General features: G+C 45.8%; 2 protein-coding genes across 2 annotated transcripts; one reads left to right on the forward strand and one right to left on the reverse strand.

The window, feature by feature from the left end:
• Nucleotides 1–6,839: 6,839 nt before the first annotated feature.
• Nucleotides 6,840–8,796, reverse strand: MIS12 (MIS12 kinetochore complex component). Its single transcript, XM_065853484.2, has one exon. The coding sequence runs from the start codon at nt 8,591–8,593 to the stop codon at nt 7,961–7,963; it is 633 nt and encodes a 210-aa protein (XP_065709556.1). The 5' UTR covers nt 8,594–8,796; the 3' UTR covers nt 6,840–7,960.
• Nucleotides 8,797–8,950: 154 nt separating this feature from the next.
• On the forward strand, nt 8,951–14,602 carry DERL2 (derlin 2). The gene is made up of 7 exons (XM_065853119.2): nt 8,951–9,063; nt 9,518–9,583; nt 10,467–10,540; nt 10,980–11,073; nt 11,602–11,797; nt 12,361–12,451; nt 13,655–14,602. The coding sequence occupies exons 1-7, from the start codon at nt 8,971–8,973 to the stop codon at nt 13,758–13,760; spliced, it is 720 nt and encodes a 239-aa protein (XP_065709191.1). The 5' UTR covers nt 8,951–8,970; the 3' UTR covers nt 13,761–14,602.
• Nucleotides 14,603–14,794: the final 192 nt, after the last annotated feature.

Here is a 14,794-nt window from a genome sequence, read left to right on the forward strand (position 1 = left end):
TTACTGTCTTTTTTTAGGTTAATCCTGAGGGCTTGGGACTTTGTCCCCTAGTTTTTCATGCAAGGGAATACGTCTGTGAGGATTGCTGGTAGTGACTGGTTTGCTGCTGTTCCCATTCTGGTTACTGCCATATATTTTGGTGAATCCCAACATTTTCCTAACTGAGCTTTGCTGCTGGTGCCTTCTCCTCCCCATCCTTCAGCCTCCGCTCACCGGTCTGCAGCAATCAATGGGATGCCCAGAAGCAGTTGCCAGCCTGGGCTCTACCCCACATCTCCTGTAAATATTGGCAAATTGGGCAGTAATATTGCAGTTAATATATTTACTTAAGGAAACCTTTAATTTTTAAAGCAGGCAAAGGGATTGTATCCTGTACATGTTACAGCTGTGGGCCTGTGCTCTGCATCACTCGCATCCAGATGGTAAAATCCTGCCTGTGTTTGTGCACTCAGCATCCTCCAAGAGCTTGTGCTTCTGCTTCAGGCATGTTCTTGGACCTGCTGCCTTGTGATGAAGATTTAAGCACCTGGTAGAAGGGAGTGAGGATGGAGATGGGGACTCAGCAAGCCTGAGAGCATTGCAGGGGCTCTGCAAACATGGGATGGGGATGGTCTCTGAGTGCAAACCGGTCTGTGCTGGGGTGTCATCAGGTCCTGCTGTGCAGCAAGGGCTGAGCTCAGCCACTCCGGGGAAAGGGCAGGAGCAAACTGCCCTATTTGTGGAAAAATGGGCTTTCTCCAGCTGCTGTCCCCAGAACTGGCCGTGGTGGAGCTGTGGCAGCTGCAGGGTGCTGGGTGAGCCCGCAGCCTGTGCTAAGTGGTGATCTGTGGACAGGGACATGTCTGGGGAAGTCACCTTAGCCCTGGGAGAAAAGGGAGTACCAGTAATCCTCATCCCCATGGCCTCTGAAGGTCCCTTCCAACCCAAACTGTTCTAAGATTTTGTGATTCTTCTGAGGTCTAAGCAATATTTGGGTGGTGCTGAAAGAGCTCCAAGACTGCAAATGTGGGGTTATTTATTGTATTTTTAATATATGGTACAAATAATTTAGGGAGGGAGAGACACTTGGCTAATTCAGTGAGTTGTTGAGGTTATTCTAGTAATGCCTCAGGGATGGGAGCTGCAGGGCATGGCTGCTGAATGCTGTTCTCAGCCTCAATTAATGGGACATCACAAATGAACATTTACAAATCAACTCTAAGTCATGTTCCTTTAGTGGGAGCTTGAGTGTTGCTTCGGTTTTGGAAGGCAACGGGTATTTTTTTATGATTATCCCAAAATCTACTTTGGTAAAAGTTGTACTTTCTACTGAAATAAATCCTTCTGTGGGGGGACACCTGGGAAACATGGGGTCTCTGGCAAGCCAAGAAAAACCCACTGAGGCTAAATAACTCTGCACAGCATGGTGTGATAGCTCAAGCTGCCTTATTTGGGGGCTCTAGGGAGGGCAATTTGACAAATGCCGGAGAGCATTTGCTGCCCTGGAGAAAATATCCCTAGGGAATGAAACACAGAAGGTGTGAGCAGCCAATGGTCGGGCAGTGGTGGGGCTGGCCATGGGAAAGCTGACTTGGTGTACATCTGAATGGAACCTAATAGGGGGGCGGTGTAGATGCTCCACACAAAACAAACTGCAGGTCAGTGAAACGACTCCCAGGATGGGGTTTAATTCCTTATTTCCAGACTCACAGGGAGGAGCTGGAGGGAGGAATTTCACGTTCCTTCAGCACAGCTCTGTATCCTGAAGCCGCCAGCAGCGCTGTGGCGGGGGCCGGAGGAGGTTTTTCCCCATCTCTGTGGTGTGTGAGAAGCTGTTGCACGATGGCAAGTTATCCTTTAATGGTGCAGCTAATGCGAGAGATGCAGAACAAATGCAACAAGGGTTTTTATCTCTGCAGTGTTGTCTCTGGGCAGCTTGGCTGTGTGAGTTTGAAGTCTCATTTACGGTCCTGGGTAGCTTCATCAGTGATTTCCAGGTGTAAAGCCCACATCTGTGGTGTTTTGCTGACTGCTGTGTACTACTGTTCTGCTACAAGAAAAGATGGTCCCTCTTCAGGATGGGCGACCTCAGCTTTGTGTCGGATGGTGATGGCAAGAAGGGCAGGCTCTGGAACAGATAGGGATCTCAATAAGGTTGAAGAAATCAAAAGGAAGGAGGATTGTGCTGCAGGAATACTGGAGACTGGCAAGCAGATAGTGCAGGTTTTGTGTGTATCTATAACTTTAGGTACCAAACTTCACTTTACCAGGGCACATTTATGGTGGTGTTTGCTGAGCGAAGCAGTGAAAGGAATGTCTTTCCTGGCCCAGATGCTGCTACAAAAGACCATGCTCTGATCAGGTCCCTCCCAACTTGAATTAACCTGAATTACGCCACAACTCTGTTATTCTGCATGCAGCCTCCTGCGGGACCAGGGATAGAAAGGATCTCGAGAGCTGATCGCTGCCTTTCGCCTTCCCTTCCTGAAAAAGGCCATTTATCCTCAGAGTCACTGCTGGGAGATGCCCAGGCCCCCAGTCAGTAACCACAAGCCATTGGTCAAAGTGTTCCAAAAAACCCAGTGTAAATTTTAAAAAAAATCCAGCTTTTGGGGATATAATTCGGATCCTCTGTGCCGTAATTTTGCTGCTGTTTCTGACTTCTAGGCCTGTTCTGTTAGTATTTAAGTATCTTGTTATACTTGATGTTAAATATATGACTCTGTATGTACTCTGCTATAATTCAAGCATGATGTATAGGCACTCAGTACTGTAATGGCACATGGCCGTTACACTGTAAATATGTACCATGAATAGAGAGGCTATTTTTTGCATGTTTTGTACTCTGGAACTGAAGAGAAAAATGGCAATAAAGTCCACGGAAACGACACTCGGTGTCAGCGCGGTTCCTGGTGCGTTGGTGGCTCTCGCATGCTCTCTGCTGTTCAAGCCCTTTCGGCTGCAGCAAAGAGGCGCGTACAGGGTTCCAAGGCTCCTTTTCTCCCTGCGCTTTCCCTGTTGGGCTTTTCCCTGGATGGAGAAAGGCTCAGGGACCCACCATGCTTCGGTTCCACATCACCAACTGTTACAGCATCTTGCTGTTACGTGGCCTGTTAAATTGTCTTGCCTTAATTGTGTTTTTTTTTTTCCAAAGAAACGTGCGGTTTGCTCTGAAGAGGGGTTGTGCTGGGCTAGAGCCAACTCCGCATGGTTGTGGAAACCGCAGCAAATCTGGGCTAGGCTGGTACTGCTGGGCAGAACTGGCTGATCCCATGGTGCTCCGGGGACCTTCCCCAGGTGAGGCAGGTGGAGGCAACTGCTCTTGTCTCATTTTTATAATACCAAAAAGAAAAAAAAAACAGTGAAGGCTTTATCTCATCACCTGTTATTAATGTTCTTCCCAGACACACGTTGGGCCAAATAACCATGAATGCTAAACACACTTTTTAGTTTGCGGGTGTATAAATTGCAAGCATCCTCATCACTCAGGGGTCGCAGTTTTCAGCCTCTTTGGTTCAGCAAACCAGGCTCAGCTTCCCATGAGCTGATGTTTTTGGTTTCACAGTCAGGGGACAGAAATGGGGAGACCAAAACCTTTCCAGCCAGGAATGGTCTCACACACAGGCCCAGGTCTTCAGCTGTGCCCAGGCAGCAAAAGTGAATGGAAAAAGAAGCAGCAGCTTGGGTGCATCATATCCTGATGTGTGTTTTTCCAGCAGAGCTGGGCTGTTTGCTGTTGTGCTGTTGGGAGGGGATGCGCTGGGGGGTGAATGCTCAGTTTCACTGGATGACCCACGTTGTTTCTAGATGAGCTTTGTTATTTTATCTGTTTTTGCAAAGTCGCCAAGAGTTGGGCATAGCTTAGGAAATCCCTCACCTCCCTTTTCTCCCTCCCTGAAGAAAGCAGGAGCCTCTTTATGCCCTGAGCCAGTTGTCGTGTGCCAAGAAACACATCCTGTCACAGAAATGTCCCTGAGTGGGTCCTGGCATCTCCCCTGACAGCCGGCGGAGGGTAAGGAGACACATCTGTGCTTCACATTGGGATGTAACAGCTTCATTTTCCTGTTCCGTTTGCAGCAGCAGGCTGCACATAGAGGTGACAATTGGTGTTTCCCAGCAAACCACGCGAAGACAAAACCTGTTATTTATTTTGCAAACTGAGCAAAAAGCATTTTGTGGCCCTGTTACTTGTACCGAGGCATACAGTGATGAGCATCTCTTAGGCAAAGTTCTAATTGAAAGAGAGGGGGTTTGCTTGAATTTTATAAGCCATGCAGCTTTATTTCTCACCTGGGGATGTTCATTCCTAACAAGTCCATTCTTTGCATTTTTGTTGATGGAATGACCCTCCCTGGGGTGACGATGAGGATGGAGGCTGCGCCTCTCCCAAAATCACGGCAGAAGTGGCTGGGGCTCAGTGGCTGCAATGGGCACGGGCTGACTCGGTGCTGGAAAGTTGGGGACAAGCTCCATCACCATCTCCTGTGGGCTCAAGGCAGCCACTGAACATCACTTTAAACTTCTTATCCTCTTGTTTTTTTCCTTTGGCTTTTCTAGCTTGTTTCTGGCACACCAACACCGAATTGGTGACTAAAGAACCCAAACCCCCTTTGGGGCCAGGTGCTTCGGTGCTGCAGTGATCCCGACTGGCTGAGCAGGTGAGGGAGGAACTGTGTCCCTTTGTGCTATCGGAGAAGTCGTTTATGCGATAAGCTCAGAAAAACATGCCCAGATGTGCCCCAGCGCCATAGCAACAGGGCTGAACCCGCTACAACCAGCACCGTGAAAGGAAGGAAGGAAAAAACCTCCCTGTCGGAGGGACAGGCAGAGGCTCGAGGGTGCAAGCAGGGACATCGAGGACTCGTTAACGCATGAGCACATTTGTTGGATTAATGCTATCGCCCGCTCCCACACTGGGTGGATTAATACCCCAATGTTTTGGCAGGGAGTAAAGAAAATATTGAAGTCACATAATTGCCCCCTGGGGTTGCAGCATTCCAGTCTCACCGTCATGGGTCATGTCGCTGCCGCCATCCTGCGTCCAGCCCTGAGACATGGTCAGTGATGTGTCCCAGGCCAGTAAATGTCCCCAGGGTTTATGGTCATGTGCAAATCTTACTGGGTACTCGATCTGGGGTTTGTTCCAGCCAGATAAATGGTTTGCAAGCCACCCCTCCTCATTTTCTTTTAAATGGGCTGCATTTCAAACTGGATTTCTTGAACAGTAAATTATGATTTAGTGCTTATTATAACAGTCATTAAGAGTTGGCTTCTGCTGTAGTACTATACCAAATACTAATTATTAGAAATTAAGGTGGCAGGAGGGAATAATATTCTGAATTGTGTAAGTAGGAGTAATAACAGCCTGGGAGGTATAAGTGAGACAAAGCAGCAGGTGAATTCCCTTCCTGCGGAGACATGAAAGGTGATAAAATCCTCAGACGTGGGTGTGCAGGAGCTGCCACTGCCCAGGTAGAGAGGGTGCTGGGAGGTGCTAGGCTGGGGAGCTGCTGGGGGACGAGGACAAAAATAATCAGAGCAGAGTGGTCGCAAAGCGTGGGACCATCGGGTCCAAAATGTCTGGTTTTGGGCATCACTGCCTGGTGGGATCCATCCAGGGATGTGAGCTCCAAAGGCTCCATCTTGCCTTTATGTTATTTCTCTAGTTCATTTGGTGCTTTTATTCTTTTCCCCCTCTCCAGGCTGAAGTTAAGTCCTCTATGATGATTTACAATAAAAGCTGGGAAGATGTTTCTGCTGGGCCTGATATTAGACACAGCGTGTCCTTAGAAGCTGCGGATGTGGATGCTGGTAAGTGTTTGCTCCCCGGGCTTCAACCATGGCCTGTCCACCTCTATTTTTTGTGGCAGGGGAGGTTTCTCAGGGCTGCATTTTGGGATGGGGGAGCCTCTTGCTTAGTCCAGGCCAGCCAAAATACCTGTGACAGAAAATCTTTTGGCATAACATTTTTTTGTTTTGTTTTATTTTTCATCATTATAACGGCTGGTGTCACACAAGCATCTTCTCCCTGCCCCATTGGTCCCTTCCGCTGTGCTGTGGGATGGGGATGAGGACAGCAGTGGCACTCCTGGGGACAGAGGGAGCTGACCCACCGCCAGCCTGAGGTGAAGCAATTAGAGCGTGTGGCTGCTGCCAGCATTTCCTGCCTGTAATTAAAGCTTCTAATGAGGAGGGGCATGGTAACCCTCCTTGCCCTGGGCTGGCATTCTGCCAGGTGTGGGTTATTAACAGCTGCTAATTACACCATCAATCAGCACATACATCGAGGGCTGCCCTGCCTGGCTCCAGTGCTCAAAGTGGCTGTGAATGCTGCCAAAAAAATTCTTAATTGTATTTATTTTTTCCCCTTTGCATTGGGAACTGAACACCCAATGTTTGGAGGGTGTTTTGGGGACATCCCTGGGACACGGTGCCAACTCCTTCCCCACTGCACCCAACCCCTCCTCCAGACTGATGGTAACAGAGTGGAAATGAAGATGCGCTTTTTCAATAAGATTACCTCCTTCAGACACTGTATTAATCATGACATTTTTCTACCCTTCAAACTTCAAGAATAACAACTTTTAAGTCACTAGGTTGTTTTCTAAACAAGTAATTTTTACCTGATTCCCTACTTTTCCCTCCTCTGAACTCTGGCCCCCACACAGGCAAAAGTTCACTACAACGTCTAGAGCTCAACATCCCAAATTAATTTCCTCTGTGAGGATTTCATGTGTGGCCACCGACTCTCCCAGGTCTCCAACCACTCATCGAGGCAATATGTGTTTAAAGATTCTGGTTTGACTGAGCTGATTCTGTATAAAGTCTTGAAGTCGGAGAAGAAAGAATCACAAAGTGTATTTTATGCTTTTGATACATTTTTTTATTGCTGTAACTTCTAAATCACTCACAAGTTTGATGTCTTTCAAATGTCTACCTTAAGAAAATAGAAATTAGTATTGATATTTCATTGTATGTCTGTACAGAAGATTCAAAACCTGCCGATGCAAATAGAAAGATGCAGACAGACTGTGACGTATGGTGAAGGAAGTACAGATAGAAAAAGCTTAATTAAGTGACTTCAAAGAACTCGAGCACTTCAGTCAGTCTTCATAACTTTTGTACATGGAAATCTGATTAAACACGAATAAAATGAACTTTGATGTTTAGTAGAAAAAGGACACTGGGCAACAAAAAAATCAAAACAAAATATATATACAAAGCACCACAAGCTAAAGCAGAACAAAGTGATAAAGTTGCTCTTTTCCTCCAGCGGGTTCTCTCGGTCTCTGGAGCAGCTTGTGCTCCTCACTTAAAGAAAACACAAGGTGCCTCCTCGCAAACTCATGTGGAGGTAAATAACCCAGATATTTCAGAAACTGGGTTGAAATTCAGTATTGATGCAAACAGATCTATTTCTCATCAGAGCCGTGACAACAGCATTACCATCTCACTCTTCTCTGTGAACTTCCTTGTTGTTGGGTTTGAAAACACAGTGAATGGCACCTCGGCCTTAACCAGAACTTGCCTGTGCAGCACAGCACGGGGAGCTGGCACAGAGCCCCAACCTCCACGCTGCTGGGAACATCAACTCTGAACTGGTATCAGTCTGGAAATTCACTTCCTACAGGTCTTACTTAGGCATCTTTTTTTAAACAAATAATCCTTACAATAAACAAATGCTATGTTGTGTTCAGAGATGACATTCATAAAGTCAGGAAGGTGCATTCACGGCCAGATTATCCAACCCAAAATCTATTCTAAACCACCAATTTTAGAGTTACATTTTACAGGTTTTTTCTCTCCCTGCCTCCCTAGAGAGGTGCAAAATAGGTGTAAACTGAACATTCAGCAGCTTCTAGTCTAGATCCTGGCAAGAATAGAGGCGTAAGAGATTAAGGCAGATGCTTCCAGAAAGATAAACCCATATTATTTTAAGCAACCCGTTGACATTATTTTTACTGCTTTTACAGAATTTCCATTACAATAACTGATCACACTTCTGTATTTTTTTGTGCTTCTCTTCCACGTCTTTCAGCACATCTCGTAGCTTCTTGGAGTTCTGTGTCAAGAACACAAAGCTTTCTTTGAAGTTGCCGGTCCCGTGCTCCCTACAGACATTCTCCAGCCCGTCAAACCACTGTAAAATCTTCTCGAGCTCGGCCTGAACCACCTTCTGCTCCTCCAGTTCTGCCCGTAGTGCCTGCCCGGCGGCCGCCTCGGCCCGGTACTGCTGCTGCAGCTGCTTGATCTCGTCCTGCAGCGCCTGGAACTGCTCCTTGCTGTACGGGTACTGCTCGTGGGCCTTGTCCTCGGGGAGAAGCACGTTCTTGGGGATGTTTAGCACCAGCTGCAGAAGCACTTTTTCCATCATACCGAAGAGTTTATCGAATTGCTGCCTCATGAAGAGAAGGAAGTTCTCCGTGCTTTTCCGAATCTGGAAGGGGGTGATTTTAGAGTCAGGAAGGCGCTCCAGCTTCTTCAGGATGACGCTCTCCACCACCAGCATGATTTCGAAGAGGTAGTCCTGGAACGCGATGTAGATGCGCAGCAGGCACGTCTGCGGGGTGAAGCCAAAGAACTGCGCTTCGTAGGCCCGGGGATCGACCGACATGGCGGCGAGCGAGAGCCGGTGAGGGAAGGAGAAGCGCAGGCCGCGGGAAGGCCGGAGCTGAGGGGAACCCGGTGCCCAGCGCGGCCTCCCGCACCGCGACCCGCGAAGCCGGTACCGACCGACACTCTCCCTCCGGCCGCTCCGCTCGCAGCCGCTTCCCGCCTCGTTCGAACTCCCTCAGGAGAACGGCACCGCCCACAGCCAATCAGCGACCGCGAGCGTCAACGTACCGCCCAATCATCAAGCGCTCCAGCCCTTAGGGGGCGGGGATAGCGAGGGGAGCAAACGGGCGCGCTGCCGACGCCCATTGGCTCCGTGCAGGCGCACGCGCGTGGCGGAAGCGGAAGCAGCGCGGGGGGGGGGGGGGGGGCGCTAAGATGGCGTACCAGACCTTCCGGCAGGAGTACTTGCAGGTGCCGCCCGTTACGCGGGCCTACACCACGGCCTGTGTCCTCACTACCGCCGCCGTGGTGAGTGCGGCCCCGGCCGCGCTGCCCCCGCCCTGACACTCCCGCTGGGGGCTCGGCCAGTGGGCGGGGACGGTAGGGGCCTCGCAGAGCTGGCAGGGCGTGGGGAGATGTGGGAAGATGTGGGAAGAGAGGGGTGTGGGGAGAGGAGCGGGAGGGCGTGAGCTCCGGCCCGCCCCAGGGCCAGGTCTCTTCCACTCAGGGCCCGGAGCGGTGGGATCCCCGAAGAGCAGCCGCTCCAGCCCCTGCCGGCTGCCCGGCTGGAAAGGGGCAAAGCACAGTTAAATAATAATCTCTACAGCCCCATTATCGCTGTTATCAAGGTTCGCTTGTGTTTGAGAGCCCAGAGTGCTGACTGAGTACTGCTTGGGCTCTTTTTATCACAAAGGGGCTGTTTAGCTGGGCACATATATCTATTTCTTACTGTACTGATTGCATCCACTATTCTCTTTTTCAGCAATTAGAACTAATCACACCCTTTCAGCTGTATTTCAACCCTGAATTAATATTTAAGCACTTTCAAGTAAGTGTTTTCTGGAGCATGGGAGGCTTTTAAATACACCATTGAGTTTGCAAGTGCTTGTCTTCTCAGAATTGAGTGACGCAAATGACTGTGACTTCTAATGTTGAAGTTACATTTTAAAGAAACTATAAAGCTAAAATGCCAATCATATTGTAATCGTTACGACTTAAAAGACTGAATCCTGTTGGTAACTGGGAGCTGTTTTGATGGAGAAGTCACTTGAAGTTCTGGGTTGTGATATAGATTAGATTCTGGCTCACTTGAGGGTTCTAGATTGGGCTCCAGAGTTGACTTGTGGTTCTGGAGAGGGATTGTGTTCTGAGAGGGGATGGTCCTAGATTCTAGTAATGGGCAAAACTTGAGGTCCACTGAGATCTATTGCCAGTCAAGAATTGTGGTTTGATTACTTCTCATTTATTATTTCTTCCCAGTCTACTAGGAATTTCATTCAAAATTAATAATATGAGAATCGTTCTGCAAAATACTATTTGGGCTCTGTCAAGTCCTGTCGGGCTTTTTTGGTCTCTGTCAGGCTCCTTGGACCCCGTCGGGCCCTGTCCTGCCGTGCTCTGTAAGAAGATTTTGTATATAATGGCTGTTACTTTTATTTCTGGCCTGCTGGCTTTATTCCAGCATCCAGGCTTGTGCAACTCTGTAATAAACAACATCTCATCCCAGTGTGCTACAGTTTGCATTTTTTTGTTTATGTTTTTTGCACACAGGGTAACAGAACTCTGGTTTTGGAACAAGAACTGTATCTTTGTGTAGGTCTTAGATTCATTGCCTGTAGAGGACATTCAGTTACATTGTTACTTGCTTTTCTGTTTGGGCAATAAAAATAAACTGTCATGTTTAAAGTCCTTGTTATTTGTCTTATTTCCAGGTATGGAGGTTAATCACAAACTACTTATTCTTTGGACCAGTTGGCTTTAACTTTTTGTTTAACATGATCTTTTTGTATCCTTTATCAAGTTTTTTTTCTTTCCTTGAAAAACAGAGCTCCAGAGTATAGACGTGTTGCTATATGTCCCATATAGGCAAAGGTTCCATTCTGTTCCGCTGGGAAGTTCCTGGGAGTTTATCAATGCAAATTCCCCTGATGTCATGAAGGGACATCGGTAGGATTTCTGTCCTAAGTTGTCAAAACTTTTGCCATTTATTTTTGTGGTGTTAAGACATTGTCGTACAAGCCTCATCCTTCAGGTTGGTTCTGACGTGCCGGAGAAAATTCCAAGTAATATATTTTGCTTCTGGGTCACCCTCTCAGCTGAGACACCGAAAAGAACCCAATTGATTAAGTTAATGGATACAAAATTTACATCTAAGTTTTTCTGTAACTGAAACTTGTCTGCTTTAAACTTATTTGCAATCGAATTTTCCTGACCTGCGACTTCAGATATCGTTACTGCCGCATGCTCGAAGAAGGCTCTTTCCGAGGTCGGACGGCAGATTTTGTATTTATGTTCCTTTTTGGAGGACTTTTAATGACCGTATCCTTTTTGTGTTCCAAACTGCTTTAGTAAAGCTAAAGATATGTGACTGAGAGCTGAAACCGGGATGTTACATTTATCTTAATTCTTAGGTGATAGAATATTTTGGTTTTAGTATGAGGAGTAACGGTGTTCGTTGGAGTAGTTTTGGATGGTTTGTGACTGTTGCTGTTCAGTCCTGGGGCGTTTGTTCAGGCTTTTTACCGCTTGACAGGATTATGGGAGATTAGTGGATAAAACGGGACTGCCCAGGTGTGTAATCGAGCTCAGGCTGTCTAAGAGAAATGCAGTTGTTTCAGTGTTTTCATGCTAAATTATACTTTAAAGGGATTTTTCAGGCTACAGGTACCCTGAACGCTGATGTAGGTGTTGAATTTGATCAACGGTAGGTTTAAATTTACTTGAACATGGGAAAGTAGAGATAAAAATTCTGTGGAAAATGTAGGATTACAGGCCAAGCTGTCAAATTCTTCTCGTGCTTGACCTCATGACAGTTATTTGGTGAACTATTTTCTTTGACTGTCACAGCTTTTTGGCCTGTTTGTGAACTTGGTTTTCTTGGGTCAGGCGTTCACAATAATGCTGGTGTATGTGTGGAGCCGCAGGAACCCCTACGTCCGTATGAACTTTTTTGGTCTCCTCATCTTTCAAGCCCCATTTCTACCCTGGGTGCTGATGGGCTTTTCGCTGCTTTTGGGGAACTCCATCATCGTGGATCTCCTGGGTAAGCAACTGCAAGAATTATGAGGTTCTTTTCCTGCCAGTGTTCTACGTGAAACACAAAATGTGGAAAAACCCAAGGGCTAAGTGCCTTTTACGTGCAATTAGTTCATCCAGTACATTTATACCAGGCTGTTCTGATTTCTAAACCCTGTAGCATGTTTTGTACAGTAACAAGGATGGAAAGAGATTCTGTTGCTTTGACTTTTTATTGCTTGGAATCAGCCCGGGCACATAATCTGATTGTGGGCATCAGACTATTGAAGTAAAATACTTTATGTTAGGATTTTTTGAACTCTAGTAAGGCCGTAACATCGGTATGTTTGATGATGATAATCAGTTTTACTTGTATTGTGTCTTCTAGTGTTAAGGCTTTCATCTGATGTCAGCATGGTTAATGGGTTTTTGTATTTCTATGTCTCTTGTACTTACTGTGAAAGAATCAATGTGTGTTTGATTTGGTTTTGATGATTTTTTTTTTCTGAAAATTCTAGTGAAGCCATTGAAAGCTGTATTATAAATGAGAAATATTGAAAAATCACCATTTGCCTTTTCTTTACATACTAGGCATTGCTGTTGGACATATATATTTTTTCTTAGAGGATGTCTTTCCCAACCAGCCTGGTGGCGGAAGGCTTCTGAGAACACCGTCTGTCCTGTGAGTATTGACATCCGATCTGGAACGGATGTAGAAAAAGTACTTGTGATGAAAACTGTTTATAATTCAGTCACAGTGACCTCTGGTAAATTAGGCAGCTTGAGACCAAATTGTGGTGCTCTGTGGGACTCTTAGAATTGTTTAGAGCTGAACTGACTCTCTTTTTTTGTTCTGTTTTAATTTAACTGGCTTCCAGAAGCCTGGGTAATGAAAATATCATATTCAGACCTATGCTTAGTTTAACTGATGGGTGGTACCTATTTGATTGGACAAGTATCTCACACTGACGGATTATTTTTGTTCAGCAGTGTGCTGTTTCAGTAACTCCCTTCCTCTGGAAACAAAGTGTCAGCTGCCTTCAGGCTGCCATTTAAATCCTCTTACCTGTCTGTATTTGGAAGGCTGCTTGTGATTCTTGTCTGGGTGTAATATTCTGGATGGTTTTTTGCAGATACTTTAATTTATGTATTAGCTGTAATCCTGTAATACTCCTGATATTTTTTTTTTCCTGTTCTGAAAAGTTCTCTGAAATGTCCTGGCATTCTGGTGAAGAGTACTAATCCCTTTAGCTATTCTAAGAACTGTCTTGTTGAACACACTTTTAATTGAGACATTTTGGCTACGATTACTTGCATGCAGCCTGTGATTTTTTTTGCTTGTTGATTTGAAAGAATCTACTGTATTTTTGTTTGTGGATTAAAAAAATCTACAGAGATAGAACCTCTAAAACCGGTGATAAAATAACCTACAGAGTTAAGCATAATTTTTGTAATAAATAGGAAACTAAAGCCTCTAATGTTGTCCCAAATGCAGATCTCAAGTATGCCTTTCACTGCCTGCAAGATGGAGACCATGCTGCCTGTATTCGACTCTTACTTTGTCCCCATCTCAAAATATGAAGAGTTTTTCAATATCCCACTCATTGTTAACTCCCTTGTTCTGTCCTGGGAGAACATGCTAGCTGTAGGAAATTCTGCTTACACTGGAGGTGGAATTTTAACTTTCAGCTGAATCTTGTCAGTCTGGGTTGATGTAGGCACATAATTCTTCCAGATGGCTCCTGGTTGAACAGCACATGTGACTTGGGTATAAATTGCTGCTGTTGAGGGAGCATGCTGTACATGGGCAGGATTGGAGCAGTCTCAGTCTTATTGTGAAACGTGCTTTCTAAAATTAAAAAAATATATATTTTCTGTTTTCCAGGAAAGCAATATTTGATACCCCGGAGGATGATCCTAATTACAATCCCTTGCCAGAAGAGCGACCGGGTGGATTTGCTTGGGGAGAGGGTCAGCGCCTCGGAGGGTAATGAGTGTCTGTGCCAAAACCCAGCGCCAACTGGGAGAGCCTGACCTGAGTGAAGTTCCACACTGGGGACTCTCTCCTTCCTCATTCCAGAAAGGACACTTGTTGACAGCTCTATGGGTTTGGATACAAGCACTTTATGAAATCGCAGTCTAATCCAAGACACTTCCAGGTTACCAGTGTCTTTCCCAGTAAGGGAATTTATTGTGCTGGTAATGAAAATATTGATCCAGTGGAGCCAAAAAAACTAAAACTGGAAACAATTTCCTGTCAACTACAGTTAACAAGACCATGCATACTTGTTTAAAGTGATTTATAAAGCTTTTTTTTTTTTCCCAATTATTTGATACAGGAAACTATACAGGAAACTTTACAGGGGACAAAACCAACCTTTTGGGTTTGAACTCATTTTTTTTTAATTCTTGGATAAAACAACTACAAGATGGTTGAACATGTGAGTCCCTATTTCAATGGCAAAAGGTTTTTTAATCTGAGATGCTATTGTCTCCAGTCTTGTTTGAGTTGTAAGAAATGCAACACATTGCATGATGCAGACTCTGCATTTTGCCTGTTAGGTTTTGGGAATGTGCCTGTGTGGGGGTACATTTGCAGGCAGAGACTACATTTTGATGGCTTTTCCCCCAAACACTGGGTATTCACATCACCAGGTTTGAGTCTTGCTGGTTCGTCTAAATAGGTAGTTCTAAAAAATCTACCCCCACAAACACTTTTAATTGTTATCAAGTGGCTTGGAGTACTAGGGAAAAAACTTGTCTGGAGTCAGAACTGCTCAAATATCTCAGATGATGAGTTGAATAAAATGTCTCGTGGATCTTTTCTTGTTAATCTTTGTATAATCCTGTAGTCTTGAGGCGGCTGGTGAAAACGCAGAGGTTGGAAAAAGCAAGACCCAGAAAAGATGGCATTAATGCAAGCTTTGCCTACCAGTGTGTCTCAGAACTGCTAGGAAATATAAATATCTAAGGAGCCACACAGGGTATTCGGAGCCCAGTTCAACTCGTTGCTTTCTGTCAGTCT

The sequence above is a fragment of the Patagioenas fasciata genome, chromosome 19 (genome assembly GCF_037038585.1).
Source record: "Patagioenas fasciata isolate bPatFas1 chromosome 19, bPatFas1.hap1, whole genome shotgun sequence".
In the NCBI taxonomy this organism is placed as follows: Eukaryota; Metazoa; Chordata; class Aves; order Columbiformes; family Columbidae; genus Patagioenas; species Patagioenas fasciata.